General features: G+C 45.1%; 1 protein-coding gene across 1 annotated transcript; it reads left to right on the top strand.

Annotated features, from left to right (window-relative positions):
* The first annotated feature begins 2,237 nt into the window (after positions 1 to 2,237).
* LOC311080426 (ELAV-like protein 2) lies at positions 2,238 to 23,261 on the top strand. Its single transcript, XM_084110402.1, has 6 exons — positions 2,238 to 2,356; positions 10,542 to 10,645; positions 10,861 to 11,014; positions 14,441 to 14,648; positions 17,981 to 18,019; positions 22,699 to 23,261. Exons 1-6 carry the CDS (start codon positions 2,275 to 2,277, stop codon positions 23,000 to 23,002), a joined length of 891 nt encoding a protein of 296 aa, XP_083966528.1. The 5' UTR covers positions 2,238 to 2,274; the 3' UTR covers positions 23,003 to 23,261.
* Positions 23,262 to 24,287: the final 1,026 nt, after the last annotated feature.

A 24,287-nucleotide genomic window follows, 5' to 3' on the forward strand; every position in this document is an offset into this window, starting at 1 on the left:
TTAAAATAAATATTATAATAATAAACCAACAACAAAGAACAATATACGATTTTTCTATGTATCCACCTCAGCCTACAGGCTATGCCCATTGATTAAATATCAACAAGTAGGCTAATCAAATCCTATGTGTGTAACATGAACGTCACTTGCGCAGTCATGGCATGAATTAATTTGAATTAACAGTAACTTAAACACTGCAGTTTGAATGATGTCCTATATAAACAAAATGACGGAGTATGTTTTTATGTTTCCACTGTTCGATCGCGCCCCACACACACACACACACAAATATAATTTAACTTTGCGACTTTTCGATCGCGCCCGCGCCTCTCTCTCTTCCGATTAATGTCCCTCATTACATTAATTAATTTGCACGCGTGTTTTATTTATTTTTATACCTCAACAACGTATTATAGCCTAACGTTACTCCAACATCGAGTGCAAAGTGGGGAGTTGAAAAAAAACGTACTGCTCCCGGGTGGCGCCTCTTCAGTGCTGGTGCATTGCCGTGGTGCTAGAATGGAAGGCCATCTCCATTTTGCAAAGACGACGTATGATATCACGGAATTGTTTCCTTTTAAATGAAAGAATTTCCATACTTTAGAGGAACGAGTGCGTGCCGCCTTGCACTTCTGAAAGTCTGAGGAGCCCCTCGTGTTGCTACTACTCTCCGGCGGACTTTGTTTTGGGTCTGACGAATCGACGCGCATACTTTGCGTCTACGTATTTTTTGCGATGACGTTGACGCGTTGTCCCAGCCCTAGCCGTGACATAACCCTCCTCACACACTCTCCTGTTGGTCGTTTTAAAATGAATAGTTTCGCATTTCACAACTTGTTTTTTGCTGAAGATCATCTCTGATTGAGTTCTCTAATCTTGTTTCTCCGATCTTCAAATGTGGCGTGTGACGAGGTCATGTTTGAAGGGTTAATCTGATGTCACTTCCTGTTTTGGCCACAGGTGACCGTTGCCATGGACACGCAGGTGTGTGACGAGTCGATCTGCACGTCGCCCGTAGACGACAGCAAGACCAACCTGATCGTGAACTACCTGCCGCAGAACATGTCGCCGGACGAGCTGAAGAGTCTGTTCGGCAGCATCGGCGACATCGAGTCCTGCAAGATCGTGCGGGACAAGATCTCCGGTGCGTCTCTCATCGTTCACACCTCAGCTTTAACACACCTCAGCTTTAACGCACCGCGGCTTTAACGCACCTCAGCTTTAACGCACCGCGGCTTTAACGCACCTCAGCTTTAACGCGCCGCAGCTTTAACGCACCTCAGCTTTAACACGCCTCAGCTTTAACGCACCACGGCTTTAACGCACCTCAGCTTTAACACGCCTCAGCTTTAACGCACCACGGCTTTAACGCACCTCAGCTTTAACGCGCCTCGGCTTTAACGCACCGCGGCTTTAACGCACCTCAGCTTTAACGCACCGCGGCTTTAACGCACCTCAGCTTTAACGCGCCGCTGCTTTAACGCACCTCAGCTTTAACGCGCCGCGGCTTTAACGCACCTCAGCTTTAACACGCCTCAGCTTTAACGCACCACGGCTTTAACGCACCTCAGCTTTAACACACCGCGGCTTTAACGCACCTCAGCTTTAAGACACCGAGTCGATCTGCACGTCGCCCGTAGACGACAGCAAGACCAACCTGATCGTGAACTACCTGCCGCAGAACATGTCGCCGGACGAGCTGAAGAGTCTGTTCGGCAGCATCGGCGACATCGAGTCCTGCAAGATCGTGCGGGACAAGATCTCCGGTGCGTCTCTCATCGTTCACACCTCAGCTTTAACACACCTCAGCTTTAACGCACCGCGGCTTTAACGCACCTCAGCTTTAACGCACCGCGGCTTTAACGCACCTCAGCTTTAACGCACCGCGGCTTTAACGCACCTCAGCTTTAACGCACCTCAGCTTTAACACACCTCAGCTTTAACGCGCCGCAGCTTTAACGGACCGCGGCTTTAACACACCGCGGCTTTAACGCACCTCAGCTTTAACGCGCCGCAGCTTTAACGCGCCGCAGCTTTAACACACCGCGGCTTTAACGCACCTCAGCTTTAACGCACCGCGGCTTTAATGCACCTCAGCTTTAACGCACCGCGGCTTTAACGCACCTCAGCTTTAACGCACCGCGGCTTTAATGCACCTCAGCTTTAACACACCGCGGCTTTAACGCACCTCAGCTTTAAGACACCGAGTCGATCTGCACGTCGCCCGTAGACGACAGCAAGACCAACCTGATCGTGAACTACCTGCCGCAGAACATGTCGCCAGACGAGCTGAAGAGTCTGTTCGGCAGCATCGGCGACATCGAGTCCTGCAAGATCGTGCGGGACAAGATCTCCGGTGCGTCTCTCATCGTTCACACCTCAGCTTTAACACACCTCAGCTTTAACGCACCGCGGCTTTAACGCACCTCAGCTTTAACGCACCGCGGCTTTAACGCACCTCAGCTTTAACGCACCGCGGCTTTAACGCACCTCAGCTTTAACGCACCTCAGCTTTAACACACCTCAGCTTTAACGCGCCGCAGCTTTAACGGACCGCGGCTTTAACGCACCGCGGCTTTAACGCACCTCAGCTTTAACGCGCCGCAGCTTTAACGCGCCGCAGCTTTAACACACCTCAGCTTTAACACACCTCAGCTTTAACGCGCCGCAGCTTTAACGGACCGCGGCTTTAACACACCGCGGCTTTAACGCACCGCGGCTTTAACGCACCTCAGCTTTAACGCGCCGCAGCTTTAACGCGCCGCAGCTTTAACGCACCTCAGCTTTAACACACCTCAGCTTTAACGCGCCGCAGCTTTAACGGACCGCGGCTTTAACACACCGCGGCTTTAACGCACCGCGGCTTTAACGCACCTCAGCTTTAACGCGCCGCAGCTTTAACGCGCCGCAGCTTTAACACACCGCAGCTTTAACGCACCGCGGCTTTAACGCACCGCGGCTTTAACGCACCGCGGCTTTAACGCACCTCAGCTTTAACGCACCTCAGCTTTAACGCACCACGGCTTTAACGAACCGAGGCTTTAACGCACCACGGCTTTAACGCAACGCGGCTTTAACGCACCTCAGCTTTAACGCACCGCGGCTTTAACACACCTCAGCTTTAACGCACCTCAGCTTTAACGCACCGCGGCTTTAACGCACCTCAGCTTTAACACACCGCGGCTTTAACGCACCGCGGCTTTAACGCACCTCAGCTTTAACGCACCTCGGCTTTAACACACCGCGGCTTTAACGCACCGCGGCTTTAACGCACCTCAGCTTTAACGCACCTCAGCTTTAACGCACCGCGGCTTTAACGCACCGCGGCTTTAAGACACCTCAGCTTTAACGCACCTCAGCTTTAACGCACCGCGGCTTTAACACACCGCGGCTTTAACGCACCGCGGCTTTAACGCACCTCAGCTTTAACGCACCTCAGCTTTAACACACCGCGGCTTTAACGCACCGCGGCTTTAACGCACCGCGGCTTTAACGCACCTCAGCTTTAACGCACCTCAGCTTTAACACACCGCGGCAACACACCGCGGCTTTAACGCACCGCGGCTTTAACGCACCTCAGCTTTAACACGCCTCAGCTTTAACGCACCTCAGCTTTAACACGCCTCAGCTTTAACGCACCACGGCTTTAACGCACCTCAGCTTTAACGCACCGCGGCTTTCACGCACCTCAGCTTTAACACACCGCGGCTTTAACGCACCGCGGCTTTAACGCACCACGGCTTTAAGACACCTCAGCTTTAACGCACCGCGGCTTTAACGCACCGCGGCTTTAACGCACCTCAGCTTTAACGCACCTCAGCTTTAAGACACCTCAGCTTTAACACACCGCGGCTTTAACGCACCTCAGCTTTAAGACACCGCGGCTTTAACGCACCACGGCTTTAACGCACCGCGGCTTTAAGACACCTCAGCTTTAACGCACCTCGGCTTTAACGCACCGCGGCTTTAAGACACCTCAGCTTTAACGCACCTCAGCTTTAACGCACCGCGGCTTTAAGACACCTCAGCTTTAACGCACCTCGGCTTTAACGCACCGCGGCTTTAAGACACCTCAGCTTTAACGCACCTCAGCTTTAACGCACCTCAGCTTTAACGCACCGCGGCTTTAACGCACCGCAGCTTTAACGCATCTTGGCTTTAACGCACCGTGGCTTTAACGACGATACCAGCATTCCTGTAGTACCGGTACTCACCAATAGGAGCTTTCAGTCGCTCTGTGTTTATCTAACCCTAATCCTAACTTCACTGTAGCCGATATATACCACCATATATATATATACAGTGAGGAAAATAAGTATTTGAACACCCTGCTATTTTGCAAGTTCTCCCACTTGGAAATCATGGAGGGGTCTGAAATTGTCATCGTAGGTGCATGTCCACTGTGAGAGACATAATCAAAAAAAAAAAAAACCGAAATCACAATATATGGTTTTTTAACTATTTATTTGTATGATACAGCTGCAAATAAGTATTTGAACACCTGTCTATCAGCTAGAATTCTGACCCTCAAAGACCTGTTAGTCTGCCTTTAAAATGTCCACCTCCACTCCATTTATTATCCTAAATTAGATGCACCTGTTTGAGGTCGTTAGCTGCATAAAGACACCTGTCCACCCCATACAATCAGTAAGAATCCAACTACTAACATGGCCAAGACCAAAGAGCTGTCCAAAGACACTAGAGACAAAATTGTACACCTCCACAAGGCTGGAAAGGGCTACGGGGAAATTGCCAAGCAGCTTGGTGAAAAAAGGTCCACTGTTGGAGCAATCATTAGAAAATGGAAAAAGCTAAACATGACTGTCAATCTCCCTCGGACTGGGGCTCCATGCAAGATCTCACCTCGTGGGGTCTCAATGATCCTAAGAAAGGTGAGAAATCAGCCCAGAACTACACGGGAGGAGCTGGTCAATGACCTGAAAAGAGCTGGGACCACCGTTTCCAAGGTTACTGTTGGTAATACACTAAGACGTCATGGTTTGAAATCATGCATGGCACGGAAGGTTCCCCTGCTTAAACCGGCACATGTCAAGGCCCATCTTAAGTTTGCCAATGACCATTTGGATGATCCAGAGGAGTCATGGGAGAAAGTCATGTGGTCAGATGAGACCAAAATAGAACTTTTTGGTCATAATTCCACTAAACGTGTTTGGAGGAAGAAGAATGATGAGTACCATCCCAAGAACACCATCCCTACTGTGAAGCATGGGGGTGGTAGCATCATGCTTTGGGGGTGTTTTTCTGCACATGGGACAGGGCGACTGCACTGTATTAAGGAGAGGATGACCGGGGCCATGTATTGCGAGATTTTGGGGAACAACCTCCTTCCCTCAGTTAGAGCATTGAAGATGGGTCGAGGCTGGGTCTTCCAACATGACAATGACCCGAAGCACACAGCCAGGATAACCAAGGAGTGGCTCTGTAAGAAGCATATCAAGGTTCTGGCGTGGCCTAGCCGGTCTCCAGACCTAAACCCAATAGAGAATCTTTGGAGGGAGCTCAAACTCCGTGTTTCTCAGCGACAGCCCAGAAACCTGACTGATCTAGAGAAGATCTGTGTGGAGGAGTGGGCCAAAATCCCTCCTGCAGTGTGTGCAAACCTGGTGAAAAACTACAGGAAACGTTTGACCTCTGTAATTGCAAACAAAGGCTACTGTACCAAATATTAACATTGATTTTCTCAGGTGTTCAAATACTTTTTTGCAGCTGTATCATACAAATAAATAGTTAAAAAATCATACATTGTGATTTCTGGATTTTTTTTTTTTTTTTTTGATTGTCTCTCACAGTGGACATGCACCTACGATGACAATTTCAGACCCCCCCATGATTTCTAAGTGGGAGAACTTGCAAAATAGCAGGGTGTTCAAATACTTATTTTCCTCACTGTATATATATATATATATATATATATATATATATATATATATATATATATATATATATATATATATATATATATATATATGTGTATATATGTATATGTGTGTGTCTGTGTATAATAAACCTCAAAAAGTCTATTTAAATTTTAAATATTAACCCTGCATGCTCTGCTGGTCTCTGTGTGAATGAATTGCACAGACGAGCGGTTTCATTTACCTCACACACACACCGAAGCACGAGTGACGCTCGCGCTGTTTTCAGTCTCTGCTGCCTCACAATATGATGTCATGATGAACTTCATCTCCAGAGTCACTTCATGAGCATTTTACCGTTTCATTTGAGAAACTATCGTCATATCACACACACACACACACACACACACACACACACACAGAAACTCAAAGGTCTTCACGGCAACCCGTCAAAATAAAAGTTCAGTTTAACTTGAAATTGACAGAAATAATTATATTAGGATTCTGTACAGTAGATTTAGCCACTTCTCCTGAGATAATAGTGCACTACTATAAGCAATATTTACATTTAAACAGCATATCCTTCAATGATTATATGTATTATTTACTTATGATTACAGACATATATAATACAGTCATTGAATTGAATTGATTATTTTTTTAATTTTATTTTTAAATAGTTAAATAAAATAGAAAAATAGTCAGAATAACAGATTTTGCTGTGGTACCGAAATTGGTACCGAGAACCATATTTATTTATTTTTATTTTACCTTTATTTTACCAGGTAGGCCGATTGAGAAGAAATTCTAATTTACAACGGCGACCTGGCCAAGATAAGGCAAAAAATATGCAAGACAACATGGTTACATAATAAGTACACAGAACACAGGAGTGCAAATTTACAAATTACAGTGAAACACAATAAGGCAATACAGGGTCAAGAAAACAGGATAAGGTATATGTGGTTCTGTTGAGCAACATAGTTAAGGCACTAGGGAATGTATTTTAAGTTATATAAAAAAAAAGATTAAAAAAAGATAAATCATTTTACTGGATATATAAGGTGTATCTTATTAAAGTGTATCAAGTGTATGACCGCGATTATGGGAAGGAGCATTTAAGAAATATCTGAGCAATAATAATAATAATACAAGAAAGTCAGCAGGTACGACAGTAGTGCAGGTGAAAGAAGTCCACTGTGCAATGCGGACATAGCATAAGGGAGAGAAGATTGAAGACAATTAACAGGTGCATAGATCGGTCAGATGTTCAGAAAGGAGTAATTTAAAGGCAGCTGGTGATATGAGTGTTTCAAGTTTTAGGGTTTTTTGTAATTCGTTCCAGTCATTGGCAGCTGCAAACTGGAAGGATTGGCGGCCGAATGTTGTGCAGACTTTCGGGGTGACTAAGGCGATATACTAGACAGCTTAAGTACAGCGGGACTTTACCAAGCAGAGACTTGTAAATAAGTTGGTACCAATGAGTTAAACGCCGAGTAGTTAATGACGGCCAGCCGACTAATGCATAGAGCTTGCAATGGTGGGTGTTGTAAGGAGCATTTGTAACAAAGCGTATGACACTATGGTAGGTCACGTCCAGTTTTTTTCAGCAGAAAGTTTGAGGCAGTTCTATAGATAACATCGCCAAAGTCGAACATTGGAATGAGTCATTTTCGCCGAAGCAAGTTTGGCAGCATAAGTAAAGGAGGCCCTGTTGCGGAAGAGAAAGCCAATTCTAGATTTAATTTTAGATCTTAGTTTGTTAATGTGCGGCTGGAAGGAGAGAGAACTGTCTAACAAGACACCTAGATATTTATATGTATCAACGTATTCTAGCTCAGACCCATCCAGCGTGGTGATGTTAGGTAGACAAGCAGGTGTTGGCAGAGAACGGTTGAACAGCATAGTTGGAGAACCAGGCAAGGCAATCATGGGAGAAGCCCAGGCTATTGAGTCGGCTGATAAGTACACGATGATTAACCGAATCAAAAGCCTTGGACAGGTCGATGTAGACGGCTGCACAGTATTGCTTTTTATCAATGGCGGCTATGATGTCATTCTAAACTTTTAGTATAGCTGTGGTGCAGCCATGACCGGCACGAAAACCAGACTGCATAGCAGAAAGAGTGCGGTGGGATTCCAGATGACTGACAATTTGTTTGTTGACCAGTTTCTCAAAAACTTTGGAAAGACAGGGTAGGATGGATATTGGTCTGTAGCAGTTAGGGTCGAGGGTGTCTCCCCCTTTGAACAGGGGAATGACTGCAGCGGACTTCCAATCTCTCGGCATTTCAGAAGATAAGAGAGAGAGGTTAAATAGACTGGTGATGGGGGCAGCAATAATATTTGCAGATAATTTTACAAAAAATGGGTCCAGATTATCCAGCCCAGCTGATTTGTAAGGGTCCAGCTTTTGCAATTCTTTCAGTACATCGGCTGTCTGGATAGGGGTAAAGGAAAAGTGTGTGAAGGGGGCTGGGCACGGGGGTGTTGTGGCTGTAGGGCAGCTAGCTTGAGGGCGAGTATTTAGATGAAAGGCGTGGCCGGCTTCAGCGAAATGCTTATTAAAGTTCTCTAATATCTTAACCTTATCTGTAGTAACAGTATTATCTAACTTTAGGGCTGTAGGAAGTTGGGAGGAGATAACTTTGTTCTCCAGAGTTTTAACAGTGTCCCAAAACTTTTTGGAGTTGGTGTAGCAGGCAGCAATCTTCTGTTTAAAGAAGTGGGCCTTTGTTTCCCTAACTACCGGAGTATATCGGTTTCTGGCTTTTTAAAAAGTTGCATATCGCGGGGCTTGTTTGAGGCTAGCGCGGTACGCCACAGAGTGTTTTTGTGTTGATTTTAGACGAACAGTTTTGTAGTAACGGTTCGTTACGTTTGTAAGCGACTCTTTCAAGGGAATCATTTCCATTCAGTTGGAATGTATATTTTCTGGGGCTGCTTGATTATGTCAAAAATCATAATCATGATTATTTAATATTGGTCTATATTAAAATCACGATTATTGATCAAAGTCTTATTTCATGATAATGTGTAAAGATATTGATAATTCATCAAACTAATACTAGGTTAGCTAATGTAAGTAAAAGGTCTTCCACAAGTAAACAGTCAGCAATACAATAAGAATAAAGAAACTAATTACAAACAAAACTGACAAATAAAAACAACAGAACAAAAATACAACTGAAATAAACAGTGCTTTAGGTTTTTCAGGAAGATGTACTAACATCGGTGTTCAGATGAGTAATAATAATCTGAATAAAGTAATCGCATGCAAAATAGCACTGCATAGTCTTCACTGCATACATTAAATATAGATTAATCCTTGTTAAAGTTACAAAAGTTATTCAGTAGTAGTAGTATTAGCAGCAATACATGAAGACAGTAAAGTACTCACAGTACACACAAAACATGCTACAAAACATACACATACATAAACTGTGTAACTGTTTACATTCACTTAAGACTAGGGCTGCAACAACTAATCGATAAAAGTGATTATTATTGATAATGAAAATAACGTGTGTCAAACAGACGGAGCGCAGTAGAATAAAGCGCAATAATTCTGACAAAAATATATTTTTTTATTATTATGGCTGGCCCACACTAAAAGATTTTTTAAATAATAGATTTTCAAAATGAGAGAGACCACAAACATGACTATTAGAAATCATAATTTAACCATTTTGATCCTCTAGCGTGTGGAGTGACCAGGACATCACACACTGACACTGTGAATGCGGGAAATCTCGGGAAATCTCTCGCATCAAACGTGACTATCAAGGAAACAAACATGGCGGACGATCTGCAAGAAATATTGCTATAACAGAGCTATAACAGAGCTATAACAGAGCTATGAGCTATAATAGAGCTATAATAGAGCTATGAGCTATAATAGAGCTATGAGCTATAATAGAGCTATAATAGAGCTATGAGCTATAATAGAGCTATGAGCTATAATAGAGCTATGAGCTATAATAGAGCTATAATAGAGCTATGAGCTATAATAGAGCTATAACAGAGCTATAATAGAGCTTGAACTGCTTTTTACAGAAAAAAAAAAAAAGAAAAAAAAATATATATATATATACACACACAAATATGTCAGAATGCCATTCTTGGCGAGTGTTCGTGTAGAAATAGTCCATTTTGTGTTGTGTGTGTGTGTCAGTACTGTATCCGTGCAGCTCTTAAAGTGACAGCAGCCTAATAAACCTGCTGCCGTCTGTCATTAATAATCAATCTAATAACCTGAATGCCACTGTTAGACTTACAGGAACATTTTAAAACACTGTTTATTTATTTCATCTTTGTTCTATTATATTTATTTGTCCTATTACTTTACATTAGTTTCTTTGTTCTGACTGGGTCTTCAAGGAGCTTCATAAAACTACAAAAAACGTTTTCACTAATATAAGTTTAGTGCTAGTGTTTACTGCTCCGTAACCGTCGTGATTTTGCCTGAAATGTCATGATATGAACGCACTCATCAGTGAAAGATATTATGAATCCTTGCCTAAAAATACCCTGAGTCACTGACATAAATGAGTTCAAACAGTCACATGACCTGATGAATGACCCTATAGTTAGTGATGAGTGAGCTGATGTCATCATGGCAGCTTCAGATCCATAATATATGTGTGTGTGTGTGTGTGTGTGTAGGTCAGAGTCTGGGTTACGGGTTTGTGAATTATGTGGAGCCCAAAGATGCAGAAAAAGCCATAAGTATTTTAAACGGACTCAAACTGCAGGCCAAAACCATCAAGGTAAGACCCGTCCTGTCTCACACACACGTGCCCGTCCCAGTGAGTGTGTGTGTTGTTGTCCAGGTGCCTGTCCCAGTGTGTGTGTGTGTGTGTGTTGTCCAGGTGCCTGTCCCAGTGTGTGTGTGTGTGTGTGTTGTCCAGGTGCCTGTCCCAGTGTGTGTGTGTGTGTGTGTTGTCCAGGTGCCCGTCTCAGTGAGTGTGTGTGTGTTGCCCAGGTGTCGTTTGCTCGCCCGAGCTCCGCCTCTATCCGCGACGCTAACCTGTATGTGAGCGGCCTCCCGAAGACCATGACCCAGAGTGAGCTGGACCTGCTGTTCTGCCCGTTCGGCCGCATCATCACCTCCAGGATCCTGCTGGACCAGCTCTCAGGTGTGTGTGTGTGTGTGTGTGTGTACTACTGGACCAGCTCTCAGGTGTGCGTGCGTGTGTGTACTACTGGACCAGCTCTCAGGTGTGCGTGCGTGTGTGTACTACTGGACCAGCTCTCAGGTGTACGTGCGTGTGTGTACTACTGGACCAGCTCTCAGGTGTGTGTGTGTGTGTGTGTGTGTGTGCGCTACTGGACCAGCTCTCAGGTGTGCGTGCGTGCGTGCGTGTGTGTACTACTGGACCAGCTCTCAGGTGTGCGTGCGTGTGTGTACTACTGGACCAGCTCTCAGGTGTGCGTGCGTGTGTGTGTGTGTGTGTGTACTACTGGACCAGCTCTCAGGTGTGCGTGCGTGCGTGCGTGTGTGTACTACTGGACCAGCTCTCAGGTGTGCGTGCGTGTGTGTGTGTGTGTGCGCGCTACTGGACCAGCTCTCAGGTGTGCGTGCGTGCGTGCGTGTGTGTACTACTGGACCAGCTCTCAGGTGTGCGTGCGTGTGTGTACTACTGGACCAGCTCTCAGGTGTGCGTGCGTGTGTGTACTACTGGACCAGCTCTCAGGTGTGTGTGTGTGTGTGTGTGCGCTACTGGACCAGCTCTCAGGTGTGCGTGCGTGCGTGCGTGTGTGTACTACTGGACCAGCTCTCAGGTGTGCGTGCGTGTGTGTACTACTGGACCAGCTCTCAGGTGTGCGTGCGTGTGTGTGTGTGTGTGTGTACTACTGGACCAGCTCACAGGTGTGTGTGTGTGTGTGTGTGTGTGTGCTACTGGACCAGCTCTCAGGTGTGCGTGCGTGTGTGTACTACTGGACCAGCTCTCAGGTGTGTGTGTGTGTGTGTGTGCGCTACTGGACCAGCTCTCAGGTGTGTGTGTGTGTGTGCGCTACTGGACCAGCTCTCAGGTGTGTGTGTGTGTGTATGTGTGTGTAAACTACTGGGAAACCAGTTCATCTGTGTTTACTGACAACGAAGACAGACAAGAGAAGACGAACAGTTTTGTGAGTTTATTGATCTCTATTGAGATATTCTGCTCATCAGCCGGTGTGTGTTCCTTCTCGAGTGTGTGTTCACACAGGGTTGGTTAAATTGAAGCGAACTTGCGATTGCTCTGTTAGTGCGGTTCTGGAAACCCTCTATACACGCCTTGGCAATAGAATCGCCATTGGCAAGTACATTTCTTTTAGTTTACTCACCAGACTAATATATACTGTGGGTTCATGAATATTAATCACGTTGTCAGCATTCGCTCGAACTGATTTGCTGAAATCAAAACAGCGACAGGAATAGGTGAGCGCTAGCCGTTTGCGCTTTAGTTCCGCCCGCTACCGACAGTGGCTTCTGCTTGTTTTTAAAGGCTGGGGAAATGCAGGAAAATACAGCAAAGAGTATAATTTACATGTAGACGACTAATACTCTCTCTTTGAAACTCTTAAGCGCTCTCAGCTTAGCGACGGTGAGCCGGGCTCCTTCACACTAGAGTTTAACAAATGCGCTGCACATCCTTTGAGATGAAGTGGATTAGTATGAAACTTTCAAACACTCAGTGTTCAAGACGAGTGAAAATATATCTGTGATAAACTTATATTAACCTCTAATCAAACACTGGCGAGTGAAATCTAGCATTTTATTAGCCAGTGGCTAATGATAGACATTTAGTCACCTAGCATGAAAATTTAGTGGCATATGTGAGTGATTTACTCGCGTTGTAAAAGTTTGGAACAAGTGGACGAGACTCTGAAGAGGCGTTTGTACATTAAATCAAAAACAGCGTTGTTTTGGATGTTCGTAAAATATACATCATAAAAACAGTTTTTTATGTTGTTTTGTATCTTTAGGTTCATGTTAAAAATTAGACTGTGAATGCTTAAGCGAACCAGGACTAAATATATCATATTCTGTTTTGGTTTGGACCAAGAGAACCGAAACACAACTGTTAACTAGGGGTGTAACGATACGCGTATTCGTATTGAACCGTTCGGTACGAGGCTTTCGGTTCGGTTTTCGGTACGCATTTTCAAACCGAACGGTTCGTTGGACCATTTTTCCTGCCGACCAACATTTCGTTATTTCAAATGTAGGCACGCAACGTGTGGCAAGCGCACTCATAATGTAAGAGACGCCGGCACGACCACAACATTGCCCAACATCAAATGGCAAACGTAATGCAAGCGGAGCGAAACTGAGCTGCTCGTTATTGTGTGGTTGAAGGGCCGTTTATCAGTTTGGACCAGTGCAGCGCGAGCCGATCGTGATCATGTGACACTGTTACTACACAGCGCTAATAAGAGATCCAGTAAAGAAAGCATTAGAATTCGCCACAGAAGTAATAACATCGCTGCGAGATCTAGTGAGAAACATTCACATTTCTCCGTTATTAACGGATCAAACAGCGCTGATGTGGAAACCAGGAAGAAACATTGTGCCATGAATGAACTATCCAGTGTCCACAGATCAGCAACATTCACCATGGATTTACTGTAGTAACACTAACTGCAACCATGGAAGTTTGGCAGGAATAGTAGGCTATAATGCCTTCAAGTAACATTACGTTGGTTTTATTTTGACATTATGAATACAATTGCTGCCCTCAAATGTTAATCCTGAACTAAAATAACCCTTTGTTTATAACTACTACAATATTACATTTAATTTTTTCCAAGGAGCTGTTTTGTTTTATATGCTCCTAAGAAGAGTCAATTATAGCTCAAGAATTGCTCAAAGTAAAAAAATATCATACTTTATGATGTTAGTTTTAATCATAAAAAAGAATTAAAAAAAATTAAATCAAGGAAATTTCTCTGGTATTTCTTTCTTTTTGCTGTATCAAATAACGTACCGAACCGAACCGTGACACAAGAGTATCGTATCGAACCGAACCGTGAATTTTGTGAACTGTTACACCCCTTCTGTTAACACACCCTAAATCTGCTGTAATAAATACAAATATGACCTCCACTGTATTATTTGAGGTTGTGATTGTATTGTCACACAGAGGTTAAGAGTATTTTTATTTATTATGTGTGCAGTAGGGCTGTTACTTTGCATTCGAAAATCGATTGCACAATCGATCGGACCAACCAGCACATGTTTGGTGTCTAAATCTCATACCCTACGAAGGCAGAACAGCACTTATGTGCTGTGTGTGTGGTGTTCAGGCCTGAATACTGTGCTAAGTGTGTGTGTGGTGTTCAGGCCTGAATACTGTGCTAAGTGTGTGTGTGTGTGGTGTTCAGGCCTGAATACTGTGCTAAGTGTGTGTGTGTGTGGTGTTCAGGCCTGAATACTGTGCTAAGTGTGTGTGTGGTGTTCAGGCCTGAATACTGTGCTAAGTGTGTGTGTGTGTGGTGTTCAGGCCTGAATACTGTGCTAAGTGTGTGTGTGTGGTGTTCAGGCCTGAATACTGTGCTAAGTGTGTGTGTGTGGTGTTCAGGCGTGTCGCGAGGCGTTGGCTTCATCCGCTTCGACCGGCGCACCGAGGCAGAGGAGGCCATTAAAGGGCTGAACGCACAGAAGCCACCCGGATCCACCGAGCCTATCACTGTGAAGTTTGCCAACAACCCCAGTCAGAAGAGCCTGCCAAGTGTGTCGGCCGGCAGACGCTACGCTGGAGCGCTAATTCACCCCGCACACAGATTCAGGTATTCCCTCGCTCTGAAGCGCCCGACACACAGATTCAGGTATTCCCTCGCTCTCTGCACCCGGAGCACAGATTCAGGTATTCCCTCGCTCTCTTGCACCCGGAGCACAGATTCAGGTATTCCCTCGCTCTCTTGCACCTGACACACAGATTCAGGTATTCCCTCGCTCTCTTGCACCCGACACACAGATTCAGGTATTCCCTCGCTCTGAAGCGCCCGACACACAGATTCAGGTATTCCCTCGCTCTCTGCACCCGGAGCACAGATTCAGGTATTCCCTCGCTCTCTTGCACCCGGAGCACAGATTCAGGTATTCCCTCGCTCTCTTGCACCTGACACACAGATTCAGGTATTCCCTCGCTCTCTTGCACCCGACACACAGATTCAGGTATTCCCTTGCTCTGAAGCGCCCAACACACAGATTCAGGTATTCCCTTGCTCTGAAGCGCCCGACACACAGATTCAGGTATTCCCTCGCTCTCTTGCACCCGACACACAGATTCAGGTATTCCCTTGCTCTGAAGCGCCCGACACACAGATTCAGGTATTCCCTTGCTCTGAAGCGCCCGACACACAGATTCGGGTATTCCCTCGCTCTCTTGCACCTGACACACAGATTCAGGTATTCCCTCGCTCTCTTGCACCCGACACACAGATTCAGGTATTCCCTTGCTCTGAAGCGCCCGACACACAGATTCGGGTATTCCCTCGCTCTCTTGCACCCGGAGCACAGATTCAGGTATTCCCTCGCTCTCTTGCACCTGACACACAGATTCAGGTATTCCCTCGCTCTCTTGCACCCGACACACAGATTCAGGTATTCCCTCGCTCTCTTGCACCCGACACACAGATTCAGGTATTCCCTCGCTCTCTTGCACCCGACACACAGATTCAGGTATTCCCTCGCTCTCTTGCACCCGACACACAGATTCAGGTATTCCCTCGCTCTCATGCACCCGGAGCACAGATTCAGGTATTCCCTTGCTCTGAAGCGCCCGACACACAGATTCAGGTATTCCCTCGCTCTCATGCACCCGGAGCACAGATTCAGGTATTCCCTTGCTCTCTTGCACCCGACACACAGATTCAGGTATTCCCTCGCTCTGAAGCGCCCGACACACAGATTCAGGTATTCCCTCGCTCTCTTGCACCCGACACACAGATTCAGGTATTCCCTCGCTCTCTTGCACCCGACACACAGATTCAGGTATTCCCTCGCTCTCTTGCACCCGACACACAGATTCAGGTATTCCCTCGCTCTCTTGCACCCGACACACAGATTCAGGTATTCCCTCGCTCTCATGCGCCCGACACACAGATTCAGGTATTCCCTCGCTCTCTTGCACCCGGAGCACAGATTCAGGTATTCCCTCGCTCTCATGCACCCGGAGCACAGATTCAGGTATTCCCTCGCTCTCTTGCACCTGACACACAGATTCAAGTATTCCCTCGCTCTCTTGCACCTGACACACAGATTCAGGTATTCCCTCGCTCTCTTGCACCCGACACACAGATTCAGGTATTCCCTCGCTCTGAAGCGCCCGACACACAGATTCAGGTATTCCCTCGCTCTCATGCACCCGACACACAGATTCAGGTATTCCCTCGCTCTCATGCGCCCGACACACAGATTCAGGTATTCCCTCGCTCTCTTGCACCTGACACACAGATTCAGGTATTCCCTCGCTCTCTTGCACCCGACACACAGATTCAGGTATTCCCTCGCTCTCTTGCACCCGACACACAGATTCAGGTATTCCCTCGCTCTCTTGCACCCAGAGCACAGATTCAGGTATTCCCTCGCTCTGAAGCGCCCGACACACAGATTCAGGTATTCCCTCGCTCTCTTGCACCCGGAGCACAGATTCAGGTATTCCCTCGCTCTCATGCGCCCGACACACAGATTCAGGTATTCCCTCGCTCTCATGCACCCGGAGCACAGATTCAGGTATTCCCTCGCTCTGAAGCGCCCGACACACAGATTCAGGTATTCCCTCGCTCTCATGCACCCAGAGCACAGATTCAGGTATTCCCTCGCTCTCATGCGCCCGGAGCACAGATTCAGGTATTCCCTCGCTCTCATGCGCCCGGAGCACAGATTCAGGTATTCCCTCGCTCTGAAGCGCCCGACACACAGATTCAGGTATTCCCTCGCTCTCATGCGCCCGACACACAGATTCAGGTATTCCCTCGCTCTCATGCGCCCGACACACAGATTCAGGTATTCCCTCGTTCTCATGCGCCCGGAGCACAGATTCAGGTATTCCCTCGCTCTCATGCACCCAGAGCACAGATTCAGGTATTCCCTCGCTCTCATGCGCCCGACACACAGATTCAGGTATTCCCTCGCTCTCATGCGCCCGACACACAGATTCAGGTATTCCCTCGCTCTCATGCACCCGACACACAGATTCAGGTATTCCCTCGCTCTCATGCACCCGGAGCACAAATTCAGGTATTCCCTCGCTCTCTTGCACCCGACACACAGATTCAGGTATTCCCTCGCTCTCATGCACCCAGAGCACAGATTCAGGTATTCCCTCGCTCTCTTGCACCTGACACACAGATTCAGGTATTCCCTCGCTCTCTTGCACCCGACACACAGATTCAGGTATTCCCTCGCTCTCTTGCACCCGACACACAGATTCAGGTATTCCCTCGCTCTCATGCACCCAGAGCACAGATTCAGGTATTCCCTCGCTCTCTTGCACCCAGAGCACAGATTCAGGTATTCCCTTGCTCTCATGCGCCTGACACACAGATTCAGGTATTCCCTTGCTCTCATGCGTCCGACACACAGATTCAGGTATTCCCTCGCTCTCATGCGTCCGACACACAGATTCAGGTATTCCCTCGCTCTCATGCACCCGACACACAGATTCAAGTATTCCCTCGCTGTCATGCGCCCGACACACAGATTCAGGTATTCCCTCGCTCTCATGCGCCCGACACACAGATTCAAGTATTCCCTCGCTGTCATGCGCCCGACACACAGATTCAGGTATTCCCTCGCTCTCATGCGCCCGACACACAGATTCAAGTATTCCCTCGCTGTCATGCGCCCGACACACAGATTCAGGTATTCCATCGCTCTCATGCACCTGACACACAGATTCAGGTATTCCCTCGCTCTCATGCACCCGACACACAGATTCAAGTATTCCCTCGCTGTCATGCGCCCGACACACAGATTCAGGTATTCCCTCGCTCTCATGCGCCCGACACACGGATTCAGGTATTCCCTCGCTCTCTTGCACCCGACACACAGATTCAGGTATTCCCTCGCTCGCTCGAGTCTGAGCTGCTTCACTGAGTCTGTGTGTGTGTTTCAGGTTGGACAACCTCCTCAATGCCTCCTACGGAGTCAAGAGGTACGTGTGAATCTCATGTCAGTTTCAGACTAACATCTGAGAACTTCTGACTCAGCCCCATACACTAGTAAGAGATGTCATGTAATTCTCACTGATTCAACACAGATCGCCCTCGGCAGTCGGGCCACACCACAAAACGTAATAAATAAATGATATGGGCCTAGTTATTGTCTTTGTTGTTTTTGACCCATAACTGTAATAAGTTTTTGACATCAAAAACTACTAGCCTAACTATTGTTAGACAAACAAACTGTCAGTAATAAACTTTGAACAAATAATCAAATTATGAGCAATAGAACAAATACAATTGAACAAACATGCTTTTTCATTTTTTTCAGGTAAGTCTAACAGTAATTTACAGGTAGACAAAATTAATAATTAAATGTGAAATAGCACTGCATAGTCTTCACTGTATAATTAAATATAGATAAATGCATGTTAAAGTTACAAAAGTTATTCAGTCGAGAGCAGTGAATATTGTGATATTATCTTTGTCTTTTGTGTGATTTAACATTAAAGGATAACTAAACCCCTGGTCAGAGCCTGACTCTGCCCACTTTTCCAGCATTTTTCAAATATTGCCATTGGGTGGAGCCCAGCGGAGATAGAGGGGACAAACTGAGGGCGGGGCTGAGCAGGGGGGTGTGCACCTGAGACCCGCAGTGACGGATTAATTGACTGAAGTGATGCTAGTAGCTTTGCAACAGAGCTGTCATTTGAAGTCCAGGACTTTTCTCCCCCACCTTCACCTGGAGGAGGGTGAATTGTCTGTGGACACAGGGCCAGAGCCATATCAATTCGAGCCGCTGGCTCAAACTGCGGCCTTAACTTCCGCATCGCGATCGGCATCCGACGATGCTAGCAAAGCAAGGGAGAATGGGGCCAATAATAATTAGTTATTATTACTATTAAGTTATTATTATTCCTCACAGCATCGCAAGACGATGTAAAGTACATGAATCTGATGTGTTTTATAGAGTTGATGTCAATTGCGCGTGCTCTCTGTAGGCATATTCATATTTTGCCGCTATGTGAAAAAATCCAGCAAAATGTGCCGGCAGGTATTCACTCGCTCTCATGCAGACGGAGCACAGCGGGTTTATTATGACAGACTAGTGTTGTCAAAAGACCCGGTACTTCGGTACCAACTCTGTACTAAAAAAATTAAACCATTACGGTACCAGCATTTATTAAAGGGTAACTAAACCCTGGTCAGGGCCTGACTCCACCCACTGGCAATATTTGAAAAATGCTATAAAAGAAAGCAGACCCCAGCGGAGATGGAGGGGACGAACCGAGGGCGGGGCTGAGCGGGGGGCGTGCACCTGAGACCTGCTGTCAGACTCTAAAATGGAGAGTGACTCACAGGGTCGCAAGACGACGTAAAGTACATGCATCTGATGAGTTTTATCGAGTTGATGTCAATAGCGCGTGCTCTCTGTAGGCATATTCATATTTTGCCGCTATGTGAAAAAATCCAGCAAAATGCACCGCCGCGTTTGTCGACCCCAGGAGGATTAACTTTAGCCTAACCATAAATTGTGATTAAAAATATATGATCACTCCAGAGCATATGAGCGGAGTGAAGCGGTGAGAATCTCAGCTCATCGCTCACGGAACTGTTCACCCCTCCGCTCCCCCGCTCAAAGCTACATCAGGCCGCTCCGCTCATTATCGCTCAGCGCTCAACGCAGTTTGCTTCGTGCTCCACTCAAATCGCCCCCCCGCTCGCTCCAAAAAAGGAAAAAAATCTACATGTATATCACTTGTAGCGGTCCCCAACCTTTTTTGCGCCACGGACCGGTTTAATATCAGACAATATTTTCGCGGACCGGCCTTTAAGGTGTGGCGGATAAATACATCAAAATAAAATGATATGACTGGCATAAAAACGGGGGTATTTTTTTAAATAGCATATAATAATAAACGTGAATCCAATGTGTCGGCCTACTTGCAACTTTATTAGCAGCGTCCTCTAACATCGCGCCTAAAAACAACCTAAAAAACACAAACAAAATGCCCCCAAAAGAAAAAATCTCCATGTTTTCGGTGCTGATGCGTTCATGTAACATGTAAGGGTGGCGCTGCCAATAAAGCACCTAAAAGCTGTCACAACGAACCGGCAAAATTAATGATTATGAATATGTAAAATATAGCAGGAGACATTTTAATTGTTTACTAATAAACCAGTTTTTTTGTATGTCTGTGTCGGCTGGAAAGATGCTGACTCGCGATCTTCGCAGTAGTGAACGCGCCAGAGAGAAATGCACATTTCATACGGATTACATAAGAGAGCAGTCTGTTTTCTTTCGTTTTGAATTGTTCCGTTTAAAAGTAGACATTTCAAGCTTTATATATATGTCTCAGGTCTGTGAGGCAAGTAGGCTATACGCTAAGTTTCGGTTCATTAATAAGACAAGCTCCAGGTTCACGCGCCGGCGCCTTCGTGTCGTGATTATTTTCTAATATATTTACTTGTATATTTACTCTTATTTATTAAATCCAGACAATTGGTTGATGAAACATTGATTAAAATTAAGATACAATTAATACAAAACGAAATTAAATTTAAAGACAGGCTTTGTGCTTTCTGTTTGAGGTCTCAGTGAAAGTTTTAAAGCAGTCTTTTAGTGCCGCTTTCAGAGCGCTCACGTCCGTAACATTTTTTTTTTTTTTTGTGAAATAAATTTCTAAATAAATGCGACTTATAGTCCAGTGCGACTTAGGCTAGGCCTATATATGTTTTTTCTTCATGGCGCATTTTTTGACTGATGCGACTTATACTCCGGAGCGACTTATATTAATAGTAGGCTACACCTGTATGACTTCTCATTTTCCTTTTTGAAGTACTTTTTGAACTCCATTATTGAGCCGAGTTTTGACTGAAAATAGTCTACTGTTGATGACTGTGCAAGACAAATGGATTCAGGGTCAGGCTTGACTGAGCATGCTTCAGACTCGTGGTGTGAGCGGAGCGAAATTGGAGCGTGAAATAGGGCGACGCTCCGTCCTTTTGAAATTGGCGCTCTGCGCTCTGTCCAAGATCCGCCTGCTCGCGCTCCCCGCTCCACTCCGCTCACATGCTCTGGATCACTCACATCAAGACGCCGCTGCGGTGGTGGAGTCCATGCAGGAGGAGCAGCGTTTGACACTGCGTCGCTGTTCAGCGCGAGCTGTGTGGAGAAGCCCATGTCCACCTCTACTGTGTTGGAGAAGCAATCCCGCGTAAAATGCAGGTTGCACACTCCAGCTCTAGTCGGGAACTCACGGTCTTCCAGGCCAAGTGCATGCAACCACTGGCGCCTAATTTCCAAGTCTGCTTGAAAGCTATGCAGTCCAACAGTGCTGTTGCAACCAGCAACACTACACCTACGTACCCTCCTGACCACTGTACTAAATACAGCTAAATCTACGCTAACTTGAAGCTATCCTAACTGATGCAATACTATGCTACTATCTAACAATGCTTCTAACAATACTACACTAACAACTATGCTAATTAACTACCTAGGCTACACGAAATAATCTAAATAACTATATAAATGCTATGCTAAATAGATGCTAAAATACGGTATCCTGATCGTTTTCAATACTCTCAATTCCAACTCCTGACTCACTACAGTGGTTTTGACGAAACAAGATGTTTTTATACTGCCAAGGGCGTGGTGAGTAGAGTGCGGATCGGGCCGAATTTTTCTGTCCGAGCCCGGCCCGCATCAGACAGAGCAGTAACTGAACCCGACCTGAGCCCGACAGGCATAAAGATATTTATGTCCGAGACCGACAGTTAAAATCCCTTTTTTTTTTTCTCATACTAATGACACATGTACGTTTGTTTGTGTGGAAAGCCCGCTTTTATTAAACAACTGTAGGAAGGCATTTGGAAATGTCAGCAGGATGAGTGCATCAGCGCGCACGGAGCAACAAGTCCACTTAACACAGGCGCGCATGAACGTGTTTCGTTGTCACGGCTACATAAACAAATTTCCACACACAGGAAGACAGATGTTATGGTAATATTTTATGGGTATCCATCCTCTAATGGTGAGCTGGAACCTGCTTACATCACGCAGTACCGCAAGCATCCAATAGGAAAATACCTGAAGAGGGCAGCACTCTGACGTTTTTACACCATATATTGTAGAATTAAAACACTTTATACCCAAATGTCAAAAAGTTACTCAAGTCAATGAACAGCACTAATAAATCCCCATTCTTACAGATCATTAACTAAAAAAAGTTGGTTTAGGGTTTAGTTACCCTTTAACAGGAATATTAGGCTGCTGTCACTTTAAGAGCTGCACGGATCCATTATACTGTTACACACGTTTTATTTCTCAACTATTTATGTTTACTTAAGATATAACCGACTGTGTTTACTAGGATACCCAGGTCATCGGGCGGGCCTTATAAAATTAAAGAGGATTCCTCCGCCTCGCCTATAAGCTAGGACTACAATAAACCAATTTGATATAAATTAATATCGATTCTGAAATAAAAAATATATATTTTAAAATCACCAAAAAATGCTTCTTTTTTTTTTTTCAGCCCTAATATTTATTATTCATTAATTGTTGTTTGTGAAGATCTTAATTGATGGGTATCTGCTGCATGTCAGTGAATCCTCTAACAGTCCAGAGGTTTGTTCTTCAGCTGAACTCTGTTGTTTCTGGCCGCAGATTCTCTCCCGCGTCCATCGATGGAGTCGGCTTCCCTCACGCTGCCGGCTGGTGTATCTTTGTGTATAATCTCGCCCCGGACGCAGACGAGAGCGTCCTCTGGCAGATCTTCGGCCCGTTCGGCGCCGTCATCAACGTCAAGGTCATACGAGACTTCAGCACAGACAAGTGCAAAGGCTTCGGCTTCGTGACCATGAGCAGCTACGAGGAGGCGGCCGTCGCTATCGCTAGCCTGAACGGGTACCGGCTCGGGGAACGGGTTCTGCAGGTCTCCTTCAAGACCAGCCGAACACACACGGCCTGAGCCGAACACAGCGAATACTTCATCTACTGTTTGTGTTCTTAAAATGGTTTACTTTTAAAAACATCTGTTTCAATGGAATAACAGCCACTGTAACTTTGAGTGTTTTGGTTTCGAGTCATCTTCTATTTTAGATTTCTACATTTCTCTGGTCTAAGTGCTTTAAAGTTCATTTAATAATTTTGTTTCTTTAACATTGACTTGTGAGTTTTGTTTTTTAAGTTTATTTCTTGGTTGCATAATGTTACTTAACGTAATTGTTTTCTTGATGTAAAAAGGACAAAATCCCTAAAGCGATTTATATATGGTAAAAAAAAAAAGAAGCTTAAAATCGCTTGGAAGTTTAAAAGCATCTATTTTTATAAAAGAGAAATTGAAACATTTCTGCTGGATCTGCTGTTGTTTTTTAACGTGGTTTTCTGATCTTCATTAATGTCATGTAGAGAATCATCACAACATTTACACTTATTGATTTAACTGATGCTTTTATCCAAAAACAAATCTCAAACATGTTCAAACACAAGGATGTTCAGAAGAGAAAGAGCTTCTGAGGGTCAAAACTAAAATTTGTTTTTCTTTTGACAATAAATTCACAGAATATGATTATAGAGCTTGTGGAAAAGAGTCTTTAGATGTTAGACATATATTTTAATAAAAGCACAGTTGTTCATCTGAATCTTTTACATGAGAATCACTGTATCATAAAGTCCATTGACTCTTGTTTCCCAGTGTTATTAGTGAGAGTGAAACACTGACCCCTGCTGGTGTTTGCAAACACACACACACACACACACACACACCTTGTGAGAGAATCACAACTTCTCTTTCCTTTGTGTGATTGAAGGTCAAACATCCTCTGAATATGTGTTTTAAAAATTTTATTGATGCTTGAAATGTTTTAAATGAACTGATTTGGTAATTTGAGAATTGATTTTTGTATTTAAATATTAGTTTTGGCAGTATTATGTGATTTGAGTATTTTTAAATGACAACAGCGTTTTCTTGAAGCTGAATGAAGCTCTTCATGAGCGTTTTCTCATTTAGTGTCTGAACTACAACATATTGACTTACTGAATCACCACTGAAAGTCATAGATTTACTCCAACTTTAAAAGTGCTGTATGTAACTTTATTTCTCTGTACTAAAGCATAAAAATACCATAATATGTTTGCATATATTGAGGAAACATGCTAAGTTCACATACTCGTCTCTCTGAAAAACACTTCTACAGCCAGTTATTTTACTCTGAAATGTGCGTGTCCAGGCTGGAATGTTTGTTTTTGTTTTG

The sequence above is a fragment of the Abramis brama genome (genome assembly GCF_963993115.1).
Source record: "Abramis brama genome assembly, chromosome: 3".
NCBI classification, from domain to species: domain Eukaryota; kingdom Metazoa; phylum Chordata; class Actinopteri; order Cypriniformes; family Leuciscidae; genus Abramis; species Abramis brama.